Source organism: Oncorhynchus kisutch, linkage group LG28, assembly GCF_002021735.2.
Source record: "Oncorhynchus kisutch isolate 150728-3 linkage group LG28, Okis_V2, whole genome shotgun sequence".
In the NCBI taxonomy this organism is placed as follows: Eukaryota; Metazoa; Chordata; class Actinopteri; order Salmoniformes; family Salmonidae; genus Oncorhynchus; species Oncorhynchus kisutch.
Genome location: NC_034201.2, coordinates 45215392 through 45229012, shown reverse-complemented (window position 1 = coordinate 45229012; position 13621 = coordinate 45215392). Strand labels below are relative to the sequence as shown.

General features: G+C 48.9%; 1 protein-coding gene across 1 annotated transcript; it reads right to left on the bottom strand.

The window, feature by feature from the left end:
• Window positions 1-2: 2 nt before the first annotated feature.
• Window positions 3-13500, bottom strand: c1qbp (complement component 1, q subcomponent binding protein). The gene is made up of 6 exons (XM_020470852.1): window positions 13089-13500; window positions 12408-12558; window positions 6727-6820; window positions 862-957; window positions 568-693; window positions 3-366 (listed from the first exon to the last, which is right to left on the bottom strand). The coding sequence occupies exons 1-6, from the start codon at window positions 13339-13341 to the stop codon at window positions 217-219; spliced, it is 870 nt and encodes a 289-aa protein (XP_020326441.1). The 5' UTR covers window positions 13342-13500; the 3' UTR covers window positions 3-216.
• Between the last annotated feature and the right edge of the window lie 121 nt (window positions 13501-13621).

The following is a 13621-nucleotide window of genomic DNA, read 5'->3' as shown; positions in this document are numbered from 1 at the left end:
TCGACAATACTAATAGCCTTTTATAGTAACATCAGTTACAGTAAGATGCAGCAAAGTGATTCAATATGAAATTAAAAGCTGCAGAAACATCTAATGCAACAATTCTTGTACCCACTTGGGAGGACGCCACAAAATTAGATTGGAAACAAATGGAAGAGGGGATGGTGTCTAAGCCACATGTTTAAATTACAGTTAATGGATTTTGTTCCATCTACATTAATTGCATTTGATAAAGCCACTAAGGTCCTCCAGGAACTTGACGTATTCTTGATGCTCCATGGCCGTGCTCAGCTCGATCAGTTCATCAGCAAACGTGTTGTCAACCCCCCGGTCAGCCAGGAAGTCCATCAGGTGGTCGTACAGAGCCTAGAGAGACAGGCCAGTTTGAAGCACCTATAAGCTGGGCCAACTTCAAGTAGAGCAGCCTTCCTGAAAATGTCCTAAAGTCATCGTACATAAATAATAGCCTGGGTACTTTCTGCCCTCCTGGGAACACCACAAACGGAACAGGCTAGAATAATGATATTTAGACATGCTGAGAGAAAGACCATGAGCATCAGCTCTTACCCAATCCAGAGACTCCGTGTTGAGTGTGTAGGACGTCTCCTTCCACTCGCCATCTCCCTCGGGCTGGAAACTGACCTCACGTATGGAAAAGATGTCGCTCTCCTCTTCCCCTTCACCATGGCTTACCTGAGAAATCAATTTAACCCAACATTGTTAGATTTATTGCTTATTAACATAATGTGGTAAGGAACAAATCAAAGTGTGCTTCCCAATAACTATGTTGATAAAGATGTCTTCAATTAAATGTTTCTGGACCAATATAGCCCATGATGATTCACTTGTAGGATATCTTACCTCATCTTCAGGATAATGGCAGTCAAACACCAAGGAATGTTTTGCTGCTGGTTTCGTCACCTCGACAACAAAGTTTGGCGTGGACACAATATCTGGCTGTTAGGAAACACACAAGGTTCAAAGCCTTAGCGTTGTAACAGCTGGCTGGTATGGACCAATTCATACAGCAATATATAGCAATGTAACTTACCTGATAACTATATATACACACATAGCAAAAAAGAAAAACGGCCTCACTGTCAACTGCATTTATTTTCAGCAAACTTAACATGTGTATGAACATAAGATTCAACAACAAACTGAATAAGTTCCACAAACATGTGACTAACAGAAATTGAATAATGTGTTCCTGAACAAAGGGGGGGATCAAAATCATAAGTAACAGTCAGTATCTGGTGTGACCACCAGCTGCATTAAGTACTGCAGTGCATCTCCTCCTCATGGACTGCACCAGATTTGCCAGTTCTTGCTGTGAGATGTTACCCCACTCTTCCACCAAGCCTAATCTGAAAACAAGACTCCTTAAATTGTATCAGCATATTGATTGCGCAACCAGGGCTGGTAAAACCTTGGATCATTGCTATTCTAACTTCCGCGACGCATATAAAGCCCTCCCCCGCCCTCCTTTCGGAAAAGCTGACCATGACTCCATTTTGTTGCTCCCTGCCTACAGACAGAAACTAAAACAAGAAGCTCCCGCGCTCAGGTCTGTTCAACGCTGGTCCGACCAATCTGATTCCGCGCCTCAAGACTGCTTCGATCACGTGGATTGGGATATGTTCCACATTGCGTCCAACAACAACATTGACGAATACGCTGATTTGGTGAGCGAGTTCATTAGAAAGTGCATTGACAATGTCGTTCCCATAGCAACGATTAAAACATTCTCAAACCAGAAACCGTGAATTGATCACAGCATTCGCGTGAAACTGAAAGCGCGAACCACTGCTTTTAACCAGGGCAAGGTGACTGGAAACATGACCGAATACAAACAGTGTAGCTATTCCCTCCGCAAGGCAATCAAACAAGCTAAGGGTCAGTATAGAGACAAAGTAGAGTCACAATTCAACGGCTCAGACACAAGAGGTATGTGGCAGGGTCTACAGTCAATCACGGATTACAAAAATAAAACCAGCCCAGTCACGGACCAGGATGTCTTGCTCCCAGACAGACTAAATAACTTTTTTGCCTGCTTTGTGGACAATACAGTGCCACTGACACGGCCCGCAACCAAAACCTGCGGACTCTCCTTCACTGCAGCCGATGTGAGTAAAACATTTAAACGTGTTAACCCTCGCAAGGCTGCAGGCCCAGACGGCATCCCCAGCCGTGTCCTCAGAGCATACGCAGACCAGCTGGCTGGTGTGTTTACGGACATATTCAATCAATCCTTATCCCAGTCTGCTGTTCCCACATGCTTCAAGGAGGGCCACCATTGTTCCCGTTACCAAGAAAGCTAAGGTAACTGAGCTAAACGCCCCGTAGCACTCACTTCCGTCCTCATGAAGTGCTTTGAGAGACTAGTCAAGGACCATATCACCTCCACCCTACCTGACACCCTAGACCCACTCCAATTTGCTTACCTCCCAAATAGGTCCACAGACAATGCAATCTCAACCACACTGCCCACTGCCCTAACCCATCTGGACAAGAGGAATACCTACGTGAGAATACTGTTCATCGACTACAGCTCAGCATTTAACACCATAGTACCCTCCAAACTTGTCATCAAGCTCGAGACCCTGAGTCTCGACCCCGCCCTGTGCAACTGGGTACTGACTTCCTGACGAGCCACCCCCAGGTGGTGAGGGTAGGTAACAACATCTCCACCCCGCTGATCCTCAACACTGGGGCCCCACAAGGGTGTGTTCTGAGCCCTCTCCTGTACTCCCTGTTCACCCATGACTGCGTGGCCATGCACGCCGCCAACTCAAATCATCAAGTTTGCGGACGACACCACAGTGGTAGGCTTGATTACCAACAACAACGAGGCGGCCTACAGGGAGGAGGTGAGGGCCCTCGGAGTGTGGTGTCAGGAAAATAACCTCACACTCAACGTCAACAAAACAAAGGAGATGATTGTGGACTTCAGGAAACAGCAGAGGGAGCACCCCCCTATCCACATCGGCGGGACAGTAGTGGAGAGGGTAGTAAGTTAAGTTCCTCGGCGTACACATCACGGACAAACTGAATTGGTCCACACAGACAGCGTTGTGAAGAAGGCGCAGCAGCGCCTCTTCAACCTCAGGAGGCTGAAGAAATTCGGCTTGTCACCAAAAGCACTTTCAAACTTCTACAGATGCACAATCGAGAGCATCCTGTCGGGCTGTATCACCGCCTGGTACGGCAACAGCTCCGCCCACAACCGTAAGGCTCTCCAGAGGGTAGTGAGGTCTGCACAACGCATCACCGGGGGCAAACTACCTGCACCCCAGGACACCTACACCACCCGATATCACAGGAAGGCCATAAAGATCATCAAGGACAACAACCACCCGAGCCACTGCCTCTTCACCTCACTATCATCCAGAAGGCAAGATCAGTACAGCTGCATCAAAGCAGGGACTGAGAGACTGAAAAACAGCTTCTATCTCAAGGCCATCAGACTGTTAAACAGCCACCACTAACATTGAGTGGCTGCTGCCAACACACTGACTCAACTCCAGCAACTTTAATAATGGGAATTGATGGAAAATATATCACTAGCCACTTTAAACAATGCCACTTAATATAATGTTTACATACCCTACATTATTCATCTCATATGTATACGTATATACTGCACTCTATATCATCTACTGCATCCTTATGTAATACATGTATCACTAGCCACTTTAACTATGCCACTTTGTTTACATACTCATCTCATATGTATATACTGCACTCAATACCATCTACTGTATCTTGCCTATGCCGCTCTGTACCATCACTCATTCATATATCTTTATGTACATATTCTTTATCCCTTTACACTTGTGTGTGTACAAGGTAGTAATTGTAGAATTGTTAGTTAGATTACTCATTGGTTATTACTGCATTGTCGGAACTAGAAGCACAAGCATTTCGCTACACTCGCATTAACATCTGCTAACCATGTGTATGTGACAAATAAATTTGATTTGACACACACACACACACACACACACACACACACAGGTGTATGGCCCTGCGCCCTATTTCCAGTGCTGGAAACGTCAATCAAAACTAAGTCACACACACACACACACACACACAGAGACACACACAGAGACACACACACACACACAGAGACACACACACACAGAGAGACACACACACACACAGTGCCTTCAGAAAGTGTTCACACCCCCTTTTCCCCACATTTTGTTGTATTAAATAACATTTGATTTGATTTTGATTTGACCTGCTAAGCTGTGTTCTGCTCTATTGCACTTGTGATTTCATGAAAATGAAATATGTTTAGTAATTTTATTTGAATTTGGCGCACTGCCATTCAGCGGGTGTTGATAAAAATGATCCCACTAACGGGATGGGGTGCATCAAGAAGTTAATGACTGTTCCACAGGTGCATGTTCATTCATTGTATATGGTTCATTGAACAAGCATGGGGAAACCGTGTTTAAACCCTTTACAATAAAGATCTGTGACGTTCTGGATTTCTACCAATTATCTTTGAAAGACAGCGTCCTGAAAAAGGAAAGCCCCCCCCCCGGCAGTTTATATAAGTTACAGGAGGGTGCGAGACAGTTTTTTTCCCCACAGTGCCAGTTATTAACTTAGATGGTAGCCAGTAGCTATGCTTCCATTAACTAGTCCAGTGACTTGTTTTTGTTGTCGACATTTAGAAAGTTTGTATAGAAAATAGACGTGAAAATTATTTTTAGAGTGTCGTTAACTGCTGGATGTATAAAATAAATTGATTTAATTTGCGCAAAAACCTAGTGTTTAAAAAAAAAACACTTTGTGGGTAATGGAAACATTTCAACCACTTGGGCAAATTAAAGCGGCAATATGTAACATTTTGGGCGGCCTGATCAAATTCCCAGAAGAAATGTGCGTTATAGATCTGTCATTATCATTGAATTACAAGTCTAAGAAGCGGTAGATCTGTTCTAAGTGAGCTATTTCTATGCTTCCCGTTCTTAAGCTCAGTTTGTAGACTTTTACTTTCAGTTTCGTACATCCAACGCCAAAGAGCTGAAAATACTATATTTTGGGTGATGGGAGATGGTCAACACTGCAGCGCCAAGGGCTCTGTTTTCGTCCAGTAGACATATTTCACAGAGGTGTAGATGGTACAATGATTCTCTACACAATGCATTGTTTGTTTTGTCACAAACTGAAATTAGACTAACTATTTGAATTTTAGCAACCAGGAAATGGCGGGAGTGATTTCTGCACATTGCATATTTATTAAATTGGCGACCGCTAGTATGCCCTCCCAACTACCATGTCTCAGGTAGGCCATGAATGACACAATGCAATAATTTACTCATATTTGACATATCGTAATAGTTCTCAAGTGCCAACGTATCGCCATGTTCAGTGCCACGGTGAAACTTATACTTCTGTAGATCTGTAATAATTAGTCGGTGAAACTTCCCAGCCAACCAGAAAAGCAAGGCGAAGCAATTCAGGCTGTCTTGAAAGCCAGGACAAATCCTGTCCTTCAAAATGAAAACATTTGTGTCTCTTCGGGGATGAATTTGCCACTTTTGTTCATATCAGCCTAAATTATAACCTATTACTCGCCACCCGAGAACACCGGAACTCAAAGCACTTAAAGATACACCTCTAAATATTATATTTTTTATCTTGTGGCTTTGAGTTGATCAATCTATTAGCCTACATGGCTAATCAGTAAATGTAATGTCATACAGGACAGACCAGCGCTAGGCCACTTGGTCTATTCGCCACGCTGCAAAACCATACTACACCACCAACTCAATATTAAGAGGTGAGAAATACACGATATACTCACCCAAAGCTATGACTCTTATGGTATCAAAGTTACAAGACGATGTTTATCCACCGAATGGTTGTCTTATGCAGTAGGGTTCTTCCACCTCTCTCTTCATTCTGATTGAACTGAGAGGAGTCTTTGAAGCTTGGGCGGGCTGACAACTGTTTAGGAGATGGCTTGGTGGTGAAAACCAAACAACCACATTCCATTCTATGATTAGTGGCGCATGTGAGATCGATGTCTCCGAGTCTGATTGGCCCGGCATTGTGTGTGTGTGTGTGTGTGTGTGTGTGTGTGACGAGAGAGATAGTATCCTGAAGGAATAGAACAAACATTTCATTGCACCTGGGAAAAGAACTCCAGAGGCAGATGACCACAGGATGAACCCAAAGTGGCTTCTTCTGGTGCCCCCCAATCTATTATTGGTATCAGCTATTTAAGAAAGAACATTGTCTGTAAAGGTTAGACTCTTAGTCCAACACTCGAGGGTGTTTGGTCGAACAGCCTCATTATTGCAATAACTAATCGATATTGAATAAAGATGATTGTTTGAGGAAATGACAAAGTCTCCCTCACTTGATTAGAATAGTCCAACAGTAGTTGCTTTGAAAGCATTCTGGGCAACGGTCATATGCTTGAGCTTCTCAAAATGCATCTCTCCCTCCTCTGTGTCACAGTGGGCAGAGGGAGTGGGTGGCTCGCTCACATAACCAAAAGTGAAAAAGAGACTTTCATAGCAAAAATCAACACAATACATAGTCAGGCTATTACTGTTGACCAAATAATGATTTTACATTTAGAACAATCTACAGGAATGCTGTGTTGCATCATTAAAGAAAATGACTTACATAATCAGAATGCTTCAGTAAGAGGAAGCCAATGTCTGCCTAAGTTTTGGTTGATCAGTCCAGCTCTAGGCTTACCTCACTTTCTGCCGACTTCTGTCCTTGCACTTGTTCAGCCTCCTCTTCAAAGTTAGGGGGGACACTGTTGTTGATGTTGAATGTGACCGTCACTCTGCAAGGAAGGGAAAGGGATCAGACAATGATTCCCATAAAGAATACATTTCAAATGATGTGAATCGTGACAGGGTTCACATCATTGGTAGGGTAGACTAGTGGTTAGAGTGTAGAGGCGGTAGGTGGCCTAGTGGTTAGAGTGGAGGGGCGGTAGGTGGCCTAGTGGTTAGAGTGTAGGGGCGGTAGGTAGCCTAGTGGTTAGAGTGGAGGGGCGGTAGGTAGCCTAGTGGTTAGAGTGTAGAGGCGGTAGGTAGCCTAGTGGTTAGAGTGGAGGGGCGGTAGATAGCCTAGTGGTTAGAGTGTAGGGACGGCAGGGTAGCCTAGTGGTTAGAGTGTAGGGACGGCAGGTAGCCTAGTGGTTAGAGTGTAGGGGCGGCAGGTAGCCTAGTGGTTAGAGTGTTGGGGCGGTAGGTAGCCTAGTGGTTAGAGTGTAGGGGCGGCAGGGTAGCCTAGTGGTTAGAGTGAAGGGGCGGCAGGTAGCCTAGTGGTTAGAGTGTAGGTAGCCTAGTGGTTAGAGTGTAGGGGCGGCAGGTGGCCTAGTGGTTAGAGTGTAGGGGCGTTAGGTAGCCTAGTGGTTAGAGTGTAGAGGCGGTAGGTAGCCTAGTGGTTAGAGTGGAGGGGCGGTAGGTAGCCTAGTGGTTAGAGTGTAGGGACGGCAGGTAGCCTAGTGGTTAGAGTGTAGGGACGGCAGGTAGCCTAGTGGTTAGAGTGTAGGGGCAGTAGTAGCCTAGTGGTTAGAGTGTAGGGGCGGTAGGTGGCCTAGTGGTTAGAGTGTAGGGGCGGCAGGGTAGCCTAGTGGTTAGAGTGTAGGGGCGGTAGGTAGTCTAGTGGTTAGAGTGTAGGGGCAGTAGGTGGCCTAGTGGTTAGAGTGTAGAGGGGGTAGGTAGCCTAGTGGTTAGAATGTGTAGGGGGTAGGTAGCCTAGTGCTTAGAGTGGAGGGACGGTAGGTGGCCTATTGGTTAGAGTGGAGGGACGGCAGGTAGCCTAGTGGTTAGAGTGTAGGGGCAGTAGGTAGCCTAGTGGTTAGAGTGTAGGGGCAGTAGGTAGCCTAGTGGTTAGAGTGTAGGGGCAGTAGGTGGCCTAGTGGTTAGAGTGTAGAGGGGGTAGGTAGCCTAGTGGTTAGAATGTGTAGGGGGTAGGTAGCCTAGTGCTTAGAGTGTAGGGGCGGCAGGTAGCCTAGGTAGCCTAGTGGTTAGCGTGTAGGGGCGGCAGGTAGCCTAGTGGTTAGAGTGGAGGGACGGCAGGTGGCCTAGTGGTTAGAGTGGAGGGACGGCAGGTGGCCTAGTGGTTAGAGTGGAGGGACGGCAGGTGGCCTAGTGGTTAGAGTGTAGAGGGGGTAGGTAGCCTAGTGGTTAGAATGTGTAGGGGGTAGGTAGCCTAGTGCTTAGAGTGGAGGGACGGTAGGTGGCCTATTGGTTAGAGTGGAGGGACGGCAGGTAGCCTAGTGGTTAGAGTGTAGGGGCAGTAGGTAGCCTAGTGGTTAGAGTGTAGGGGCAGTAGGTAGCCTAGTGGTTAGAGTGTAGGGGCAGTAGGTGGCCTAGTGGTTAGAGTGTAGAGGGGGTAGGTAGCCTAGTGGTTAGAATGTGTAGGGGGTAGGTAGCCTAGTGCTTAGAGTGTAGGGGCGGCAGGTAGCCTAGGTAGCCTAGTGGTTAGAGTGTAGGGGCGGCAGGTAGCCTAGTGGTTAGAGTGGAGGGACGGCAGGTGGCCTAGTGGTTAGAGTGGAGGGACGGCAGGTGGCCTAGTGGTTAGAGTGGAGGGACGGCAGGTGGCCTAGTGGTTAGAGTGGAGGGACGGCAGGTGGCCTAGTGGTTAGAGTGGAGGGACGGCAGGTGGCCTAGTGGTTAGAGTGGAGGGGCGGCAGGTAGCCTAGTGGTTAGAGTGTAGGGGCGTTAGGTAGCCTAGTGGTTAGAGTGTAGAGGCGGTAGGTAGCCTAGTGGTTAGAGTGGAGGGGCGGTAGGTAGCCTAGTGGTTAGAGTGTAGGGACGGCAGGTAGCCTAGTGGTTAGAGTGTAGGGACGGCAGGTAGCCTAGTGGTTAGAGTGTAGGGGCAGTAGTAGCCTAGTGGTTAGAGTGTAGGGGCGGTAGGTGGCCTAGTGGTTAGAGTGTAGGGGCGGCAGGGTAGCCTAGTGGTTAGAGTGTAGGGGCGGTAGGTAGTCTAGTGGTTAGAGTGTAGGGGCAGTAGGTAGCCTAGTGGTTAGAGTGTAGGGGCAGTAGGTGGCCTAGTGGTTAGAGTGTAGAGGGGGTAGGTAGCCTAGTGGTTAGAATGTGTAGGGGGTAGGTAGCCTAGTGCTTAGAGTGGAGGGACGGTAGGTGGCCTATTGGTTAGAGTGGAGGGACGGCAGGTAGCCTAGTGGTTAGAGTGTAGGGGCAGTAGGTAGCCTAGTGGTTAGAGTGTAGGGGCAGTAGGTAGCCTAGTGGTTAGAGTGTAGGGGCAGTAGGTGGCCTAGTGGTTAGAGTGTAGAGGGGGTAGGTAGCCTAGTGGTTAGAATGTGTAGGGGGTAGGTAGCCTAGTGCTTAGAGTGTAGGGGCGGCAGGTAGCCTAGGTAGCCTAGTGGTTAGAGTGTAGGGGCGGCAGGTAGCCTAGTGGTTAGAGTGGAGGGACGGCAGGTGGCCTAGTGGTTAGAGTGGAGGGACGGCAGGTGGCCTAGTGGTTAGAGTGGAGGGACGGCAGGTGGCCTAGTGGTTAGAGTGGAGGGACGGCAGGTGGCCTAGTGGTTAGAGTGGAGGGGCGGCAGGTAGCCTAGTGGTTAGGGTGTAGGGGCGGCAGGTAGCCTAGTGGTTAGAGTGTAGGTAGCCTAGTGGTTAGAGTGTAGGGGCGGCAGGTGGCCTAGTGGTTAGAGTGTAGGGGCGTTAGGTAGCCTAGTGGTTAGAGTGTAGAGGCGGTAGGTAGCCTAGTGGTTAGAGTGGAGGGGCGGTAGGTAGCCTAGTGGTTAGAGTGTAGGGACGGCAGGTAGCCTAGTGGTTAGAGTGTAGGGACGGCTGGTAGCCTAGTGGTTAGAGTGTAGGGGCAGTAGTAGCCTAGTGGTTAGAGTGTAGGGGCAGTAGGTAGCCTAGTGGTTAGAGTGTAGGGGCAGTAGGTGGCCTAGTGGTTAGAGTGTAGAGGGGGTAGGTAGCCTAGTGCTTAGAGTGGAGGGACGGTAGGTGGCCTAGTGCTTAGAGTGGAGGGACGGTAGGTGGCCTATTGGTTAGAGTGGAGGGACGGCAGGTAGCCTAGTGGTTAGAGTGTAGGGGCAGTAGGTAGCCTAGTGGTTAGAGTGTAGGGGCAGTAGGTAGCCTAGTGGTTAGAGTGTAGGGGCAGTAGGTGGCCTAGTGGTTAGAGTGTAGAGGGGGTAGGTAGCCTAGTGGTTAGAATGTGTAGGGGGTAGGTAGCCTAGTGCTTAGAGTGTAGGGGCGGCAGGTAGCCTAGGTAGCCTAGTTGTTAGCGTGTAGGGGCGGCAGGTAGCCTAGTGGTTAGAGTGTAGGGGCGGCAGGTGGCCTAGTGGTTAGAGTGTAGGGGCGGCAGGTAGCCTAGTGGTTAGAGTGGAGGGACGGCAGGTGGCCTAGTGGTTAGAGTGGAGGGACGGCAGGTGGCCTAGTGGTTAGAGTGGAGGGACGGCAGGTGGCCTAGTGGTTAGAGTGGAGGGGCGGCAGGTGGCCTAGTGGTTAGAGTGGAGGGGCGTCAGGTAGCCTAGTGGTTAGGGTGTAGGGGCGGCAGGTAGCCTAGTGGTTAGAGTGTAGGGGCGGTAGGTGGCCTAGTGGTTAGAGTGTAGGGGCGGTAGGTGGCCTAGTGGTTAGAGTGTAGGGGCGGCAGGTAGCCTAGTGGTTAGAGTGTAGGGACGGCAGGTAGCCTAGTGGTTAGAGTGTAGGGGCAGTAGGTAGCCTAGTGGTTAGAGTGTAGGGGCAGTAGGTGGCCTAGTGGTTAGAGTGTAGAGGGGGGTAGGTAGCCTAGTGGTTAGAATGTGTAGGGGGTAGGTAGCCTAGTGCTTAGAGTGTAGGGGCGGCAGGTAGCCTAGGTAGCCTAGTGGTTAGAGTGTAGGGGCGGCAGGTAGCCTAGTGGTTAGAGTGGAGGGACGGCAGGTGGCCTAGTGGTTAGAGTGGAGGGACGGCAGGTGGCCTAGTGGTTAGAGTGGAGGGACGGCAGGTGGCCTAGTGGTTAGAGTGGAGGGACGGCAGGTGGCCTAGTGGTTAGAGTGGAGGGGCGGCAGGTAGCCTAGTGGTTAGGGTGTAGGGGCGGCAGGTAGCCTAGTGGTTAGAGTGTAGGTAGCCTAGTGGTTAGAGTGTAGGGGCGGCAGGTGGCCTAGTGGTTAGAGTGTAGGGGCGTTAGGTAGCCTAGTGGTTAGAGTGTAGAGGCGGTAGGTAGCCTAGTGGTTAGAGTGGAGGGGCGGTAGGTAGCCTAGTGGTTAGAGTGTAGGGACGGCAGGTAGCCTAGTGGTTAGAGTGTAGGGACGGCTGGTAGCCTAGTGGTTAGAGTGTAGGGGCAGTAGGTAGCCTAGTGGTTAGAGTGTAGGGGCAGTAGGTGGCCTAGTGGTTAGAGTGTAGAGGGGGTAGGTAGCCTAGTGGTTAGAATGTGTAGGGGGTAGGTAGCCTAGTGCTTAGAGTGGAGGGACGGTAGGTGGCCTATTGGTTAGAGTGGAGGGACGGCAGGTAGCCTAGTGGTTAGAGTGTAGGGGCAGTAGGTAGCCTAGTGGTTAGAGTGTAGGGGCAGTAGGTGGCCTAGTGGTTAGAGTGTAGGGGCAGTAGGTGGCCTAGTGGTTAGAGTGTAGAGGGGGTAGGTAGCCTAGTGGTTAGAATGTGTAGGGGGTAGGTAGCCTAGTGCTTAGAGTGTAGGGGCGGCAGGTAGCCTAGGTAGCCTAGTGGTTAGCGTGTAGGGGCGGCAGGTAGCCTAGTGGTTAGAGTGTAGGGGCGGCAGGTTGGCCTAGTGGTTAGAGTGTAGGGGCGGCAGGTAGCCTAGTGGTTAGAGTGGAGGGACGGCAGGTGGCCTAGTGGTTAGAGTGGAGGGACGGCAGGTGGCCTAGTGGTTAGAGTGGAGGGACGGCAGGTGGCCTAGTGGTTAGAGTGGAGGGGCGGCAGGTGGCCTAGTGGTTAGAGTGGAGGGGCGGCAGGTAGCCTAGTGGTTAGGGTGTAGGGGCGGCAGGTAGCCTAGTGGTTAGAGTGTAGGGGCGGTAGGTGGCCTAGTGGTTAGAGTGTAGGGGCGGTAGGTGGCCTAGTGGTTAGAGTGTAGGGGCGGCAGGTAGCCTAGTGGTTAGAGTGTAGGGACGGCAGGTAGCCTAGTGGTTAGAGTGTAGGGGCGGCAGGGTAGCCTAGTGGTTAGAGTGTAGGGGCGGCAGGTAGCCTAGTGGTTAGAGTGTAGCGGCAGGTAGCCTAGTGGTTAGAGTGTTGGACTAGTAACCGAAAGGTTGCAAGATCAAGGTACAAATCTGTCATTCTGCCCCTGAACAAGGCAGTTAACCCACTGTTCCTAGGCCGTCACTGTAAATAAGAATCTGTTCTTAACCGACTTGCCTAGTTAAATGAAGGTTAAATAATTGGCCATTTACTCAGGGTGGGGGAGGTGTGCCTATGTATTGTAAGATTAACATAACGTTATTTTCTCGCCATGCTCATTACTTTTCTCCAGAGAGCGTCCTGAGGAGTTTGGCTTCTGTGCCGTTCTGCTCTAGCTCCCACCCTCCAGACATCTTGGGAAGAGTCTTGCTTTTCTGAATTTTCTTCTCTTCTTTCGTTTCATCAGACAGGAAATCTCCAAAGGCTTTGTCTCCTGAAACAGAGCGGTTAATAAGATCATATTAAACAAAAAAACAGAAGTCATTATTAACTTAACGTTTATTAACGTTAGTCCCATAGACTGTCCCCACCCAGGTTTCATTTCCAAGGTCACATGCGCATTGCTCGACACAGGTCCAGATGGAGATGCCATCAGGGATGTCACACATCACACTCAATAGTTGGTTTCATCATCAGCTTCGCATTCGGCACTGCTCTAAAACACGCTGTCTTGCTTGATAAACCCACGAGTTAACTTTTGACTAGATACTATAGACATGATGGTTCCATACATTGGGGGACACATCTTGCCCCTCCAGACAGATAGTTATATGATAACATATGTTACAAAAGTTGTCCAAGCTGGTCGCAGCTATTCCTCCGTTGTTTTACACACAATTAACTAGCTAGCTAGTTCAACAAGACCAAGCAAGTGGAGGGGGGGGTCATTTAGCTAGCTAACGTTAACATAGCTAGTACTCACACTACAGTAACTAGCTAGCTACCCAATTTAGCGATCATTACCTTCCGTATGTAGCGACACACATTCACAGGATACAGGACTCGGTCCTTTTGAACCGAAGAGTTTTGGTCGGTACCCCGATGCTGCACCATTATTACTCATCATCCAGAGAGACCGGGTGAACGGCCGGATTGTTCCCGAGTTTGGAGAGCATAACGCCGATCTGGCAAGAGGATGGAGAGCACCAGTCGAGGACATTGTGGATGTAGAAATTCGGACTGCGGTAGTCACCGCTCGGGAAAGCATCTTTAGCATGATTATAGCTTGGTCAATTTGACTAGTAAATAAATAAAATACAATGGTTTGATAAGCCCCAAGTTCCAGTTACCAGCTACTGTAATGCGAGTACTAGTTATGCCTGGAAACACACGTGTGGAAGGACACCGTGACCTCCTCAAACTTTGAACCGGAAGTGATCACACGGTCTAAACCAATAACTAGACCAGACACGTTTTGGGGTAAAATAACTATTAATAGTCAATAGATACATGTAATGAAATATTTCTAATATATTCAACAACCGTGTGTTGTGATA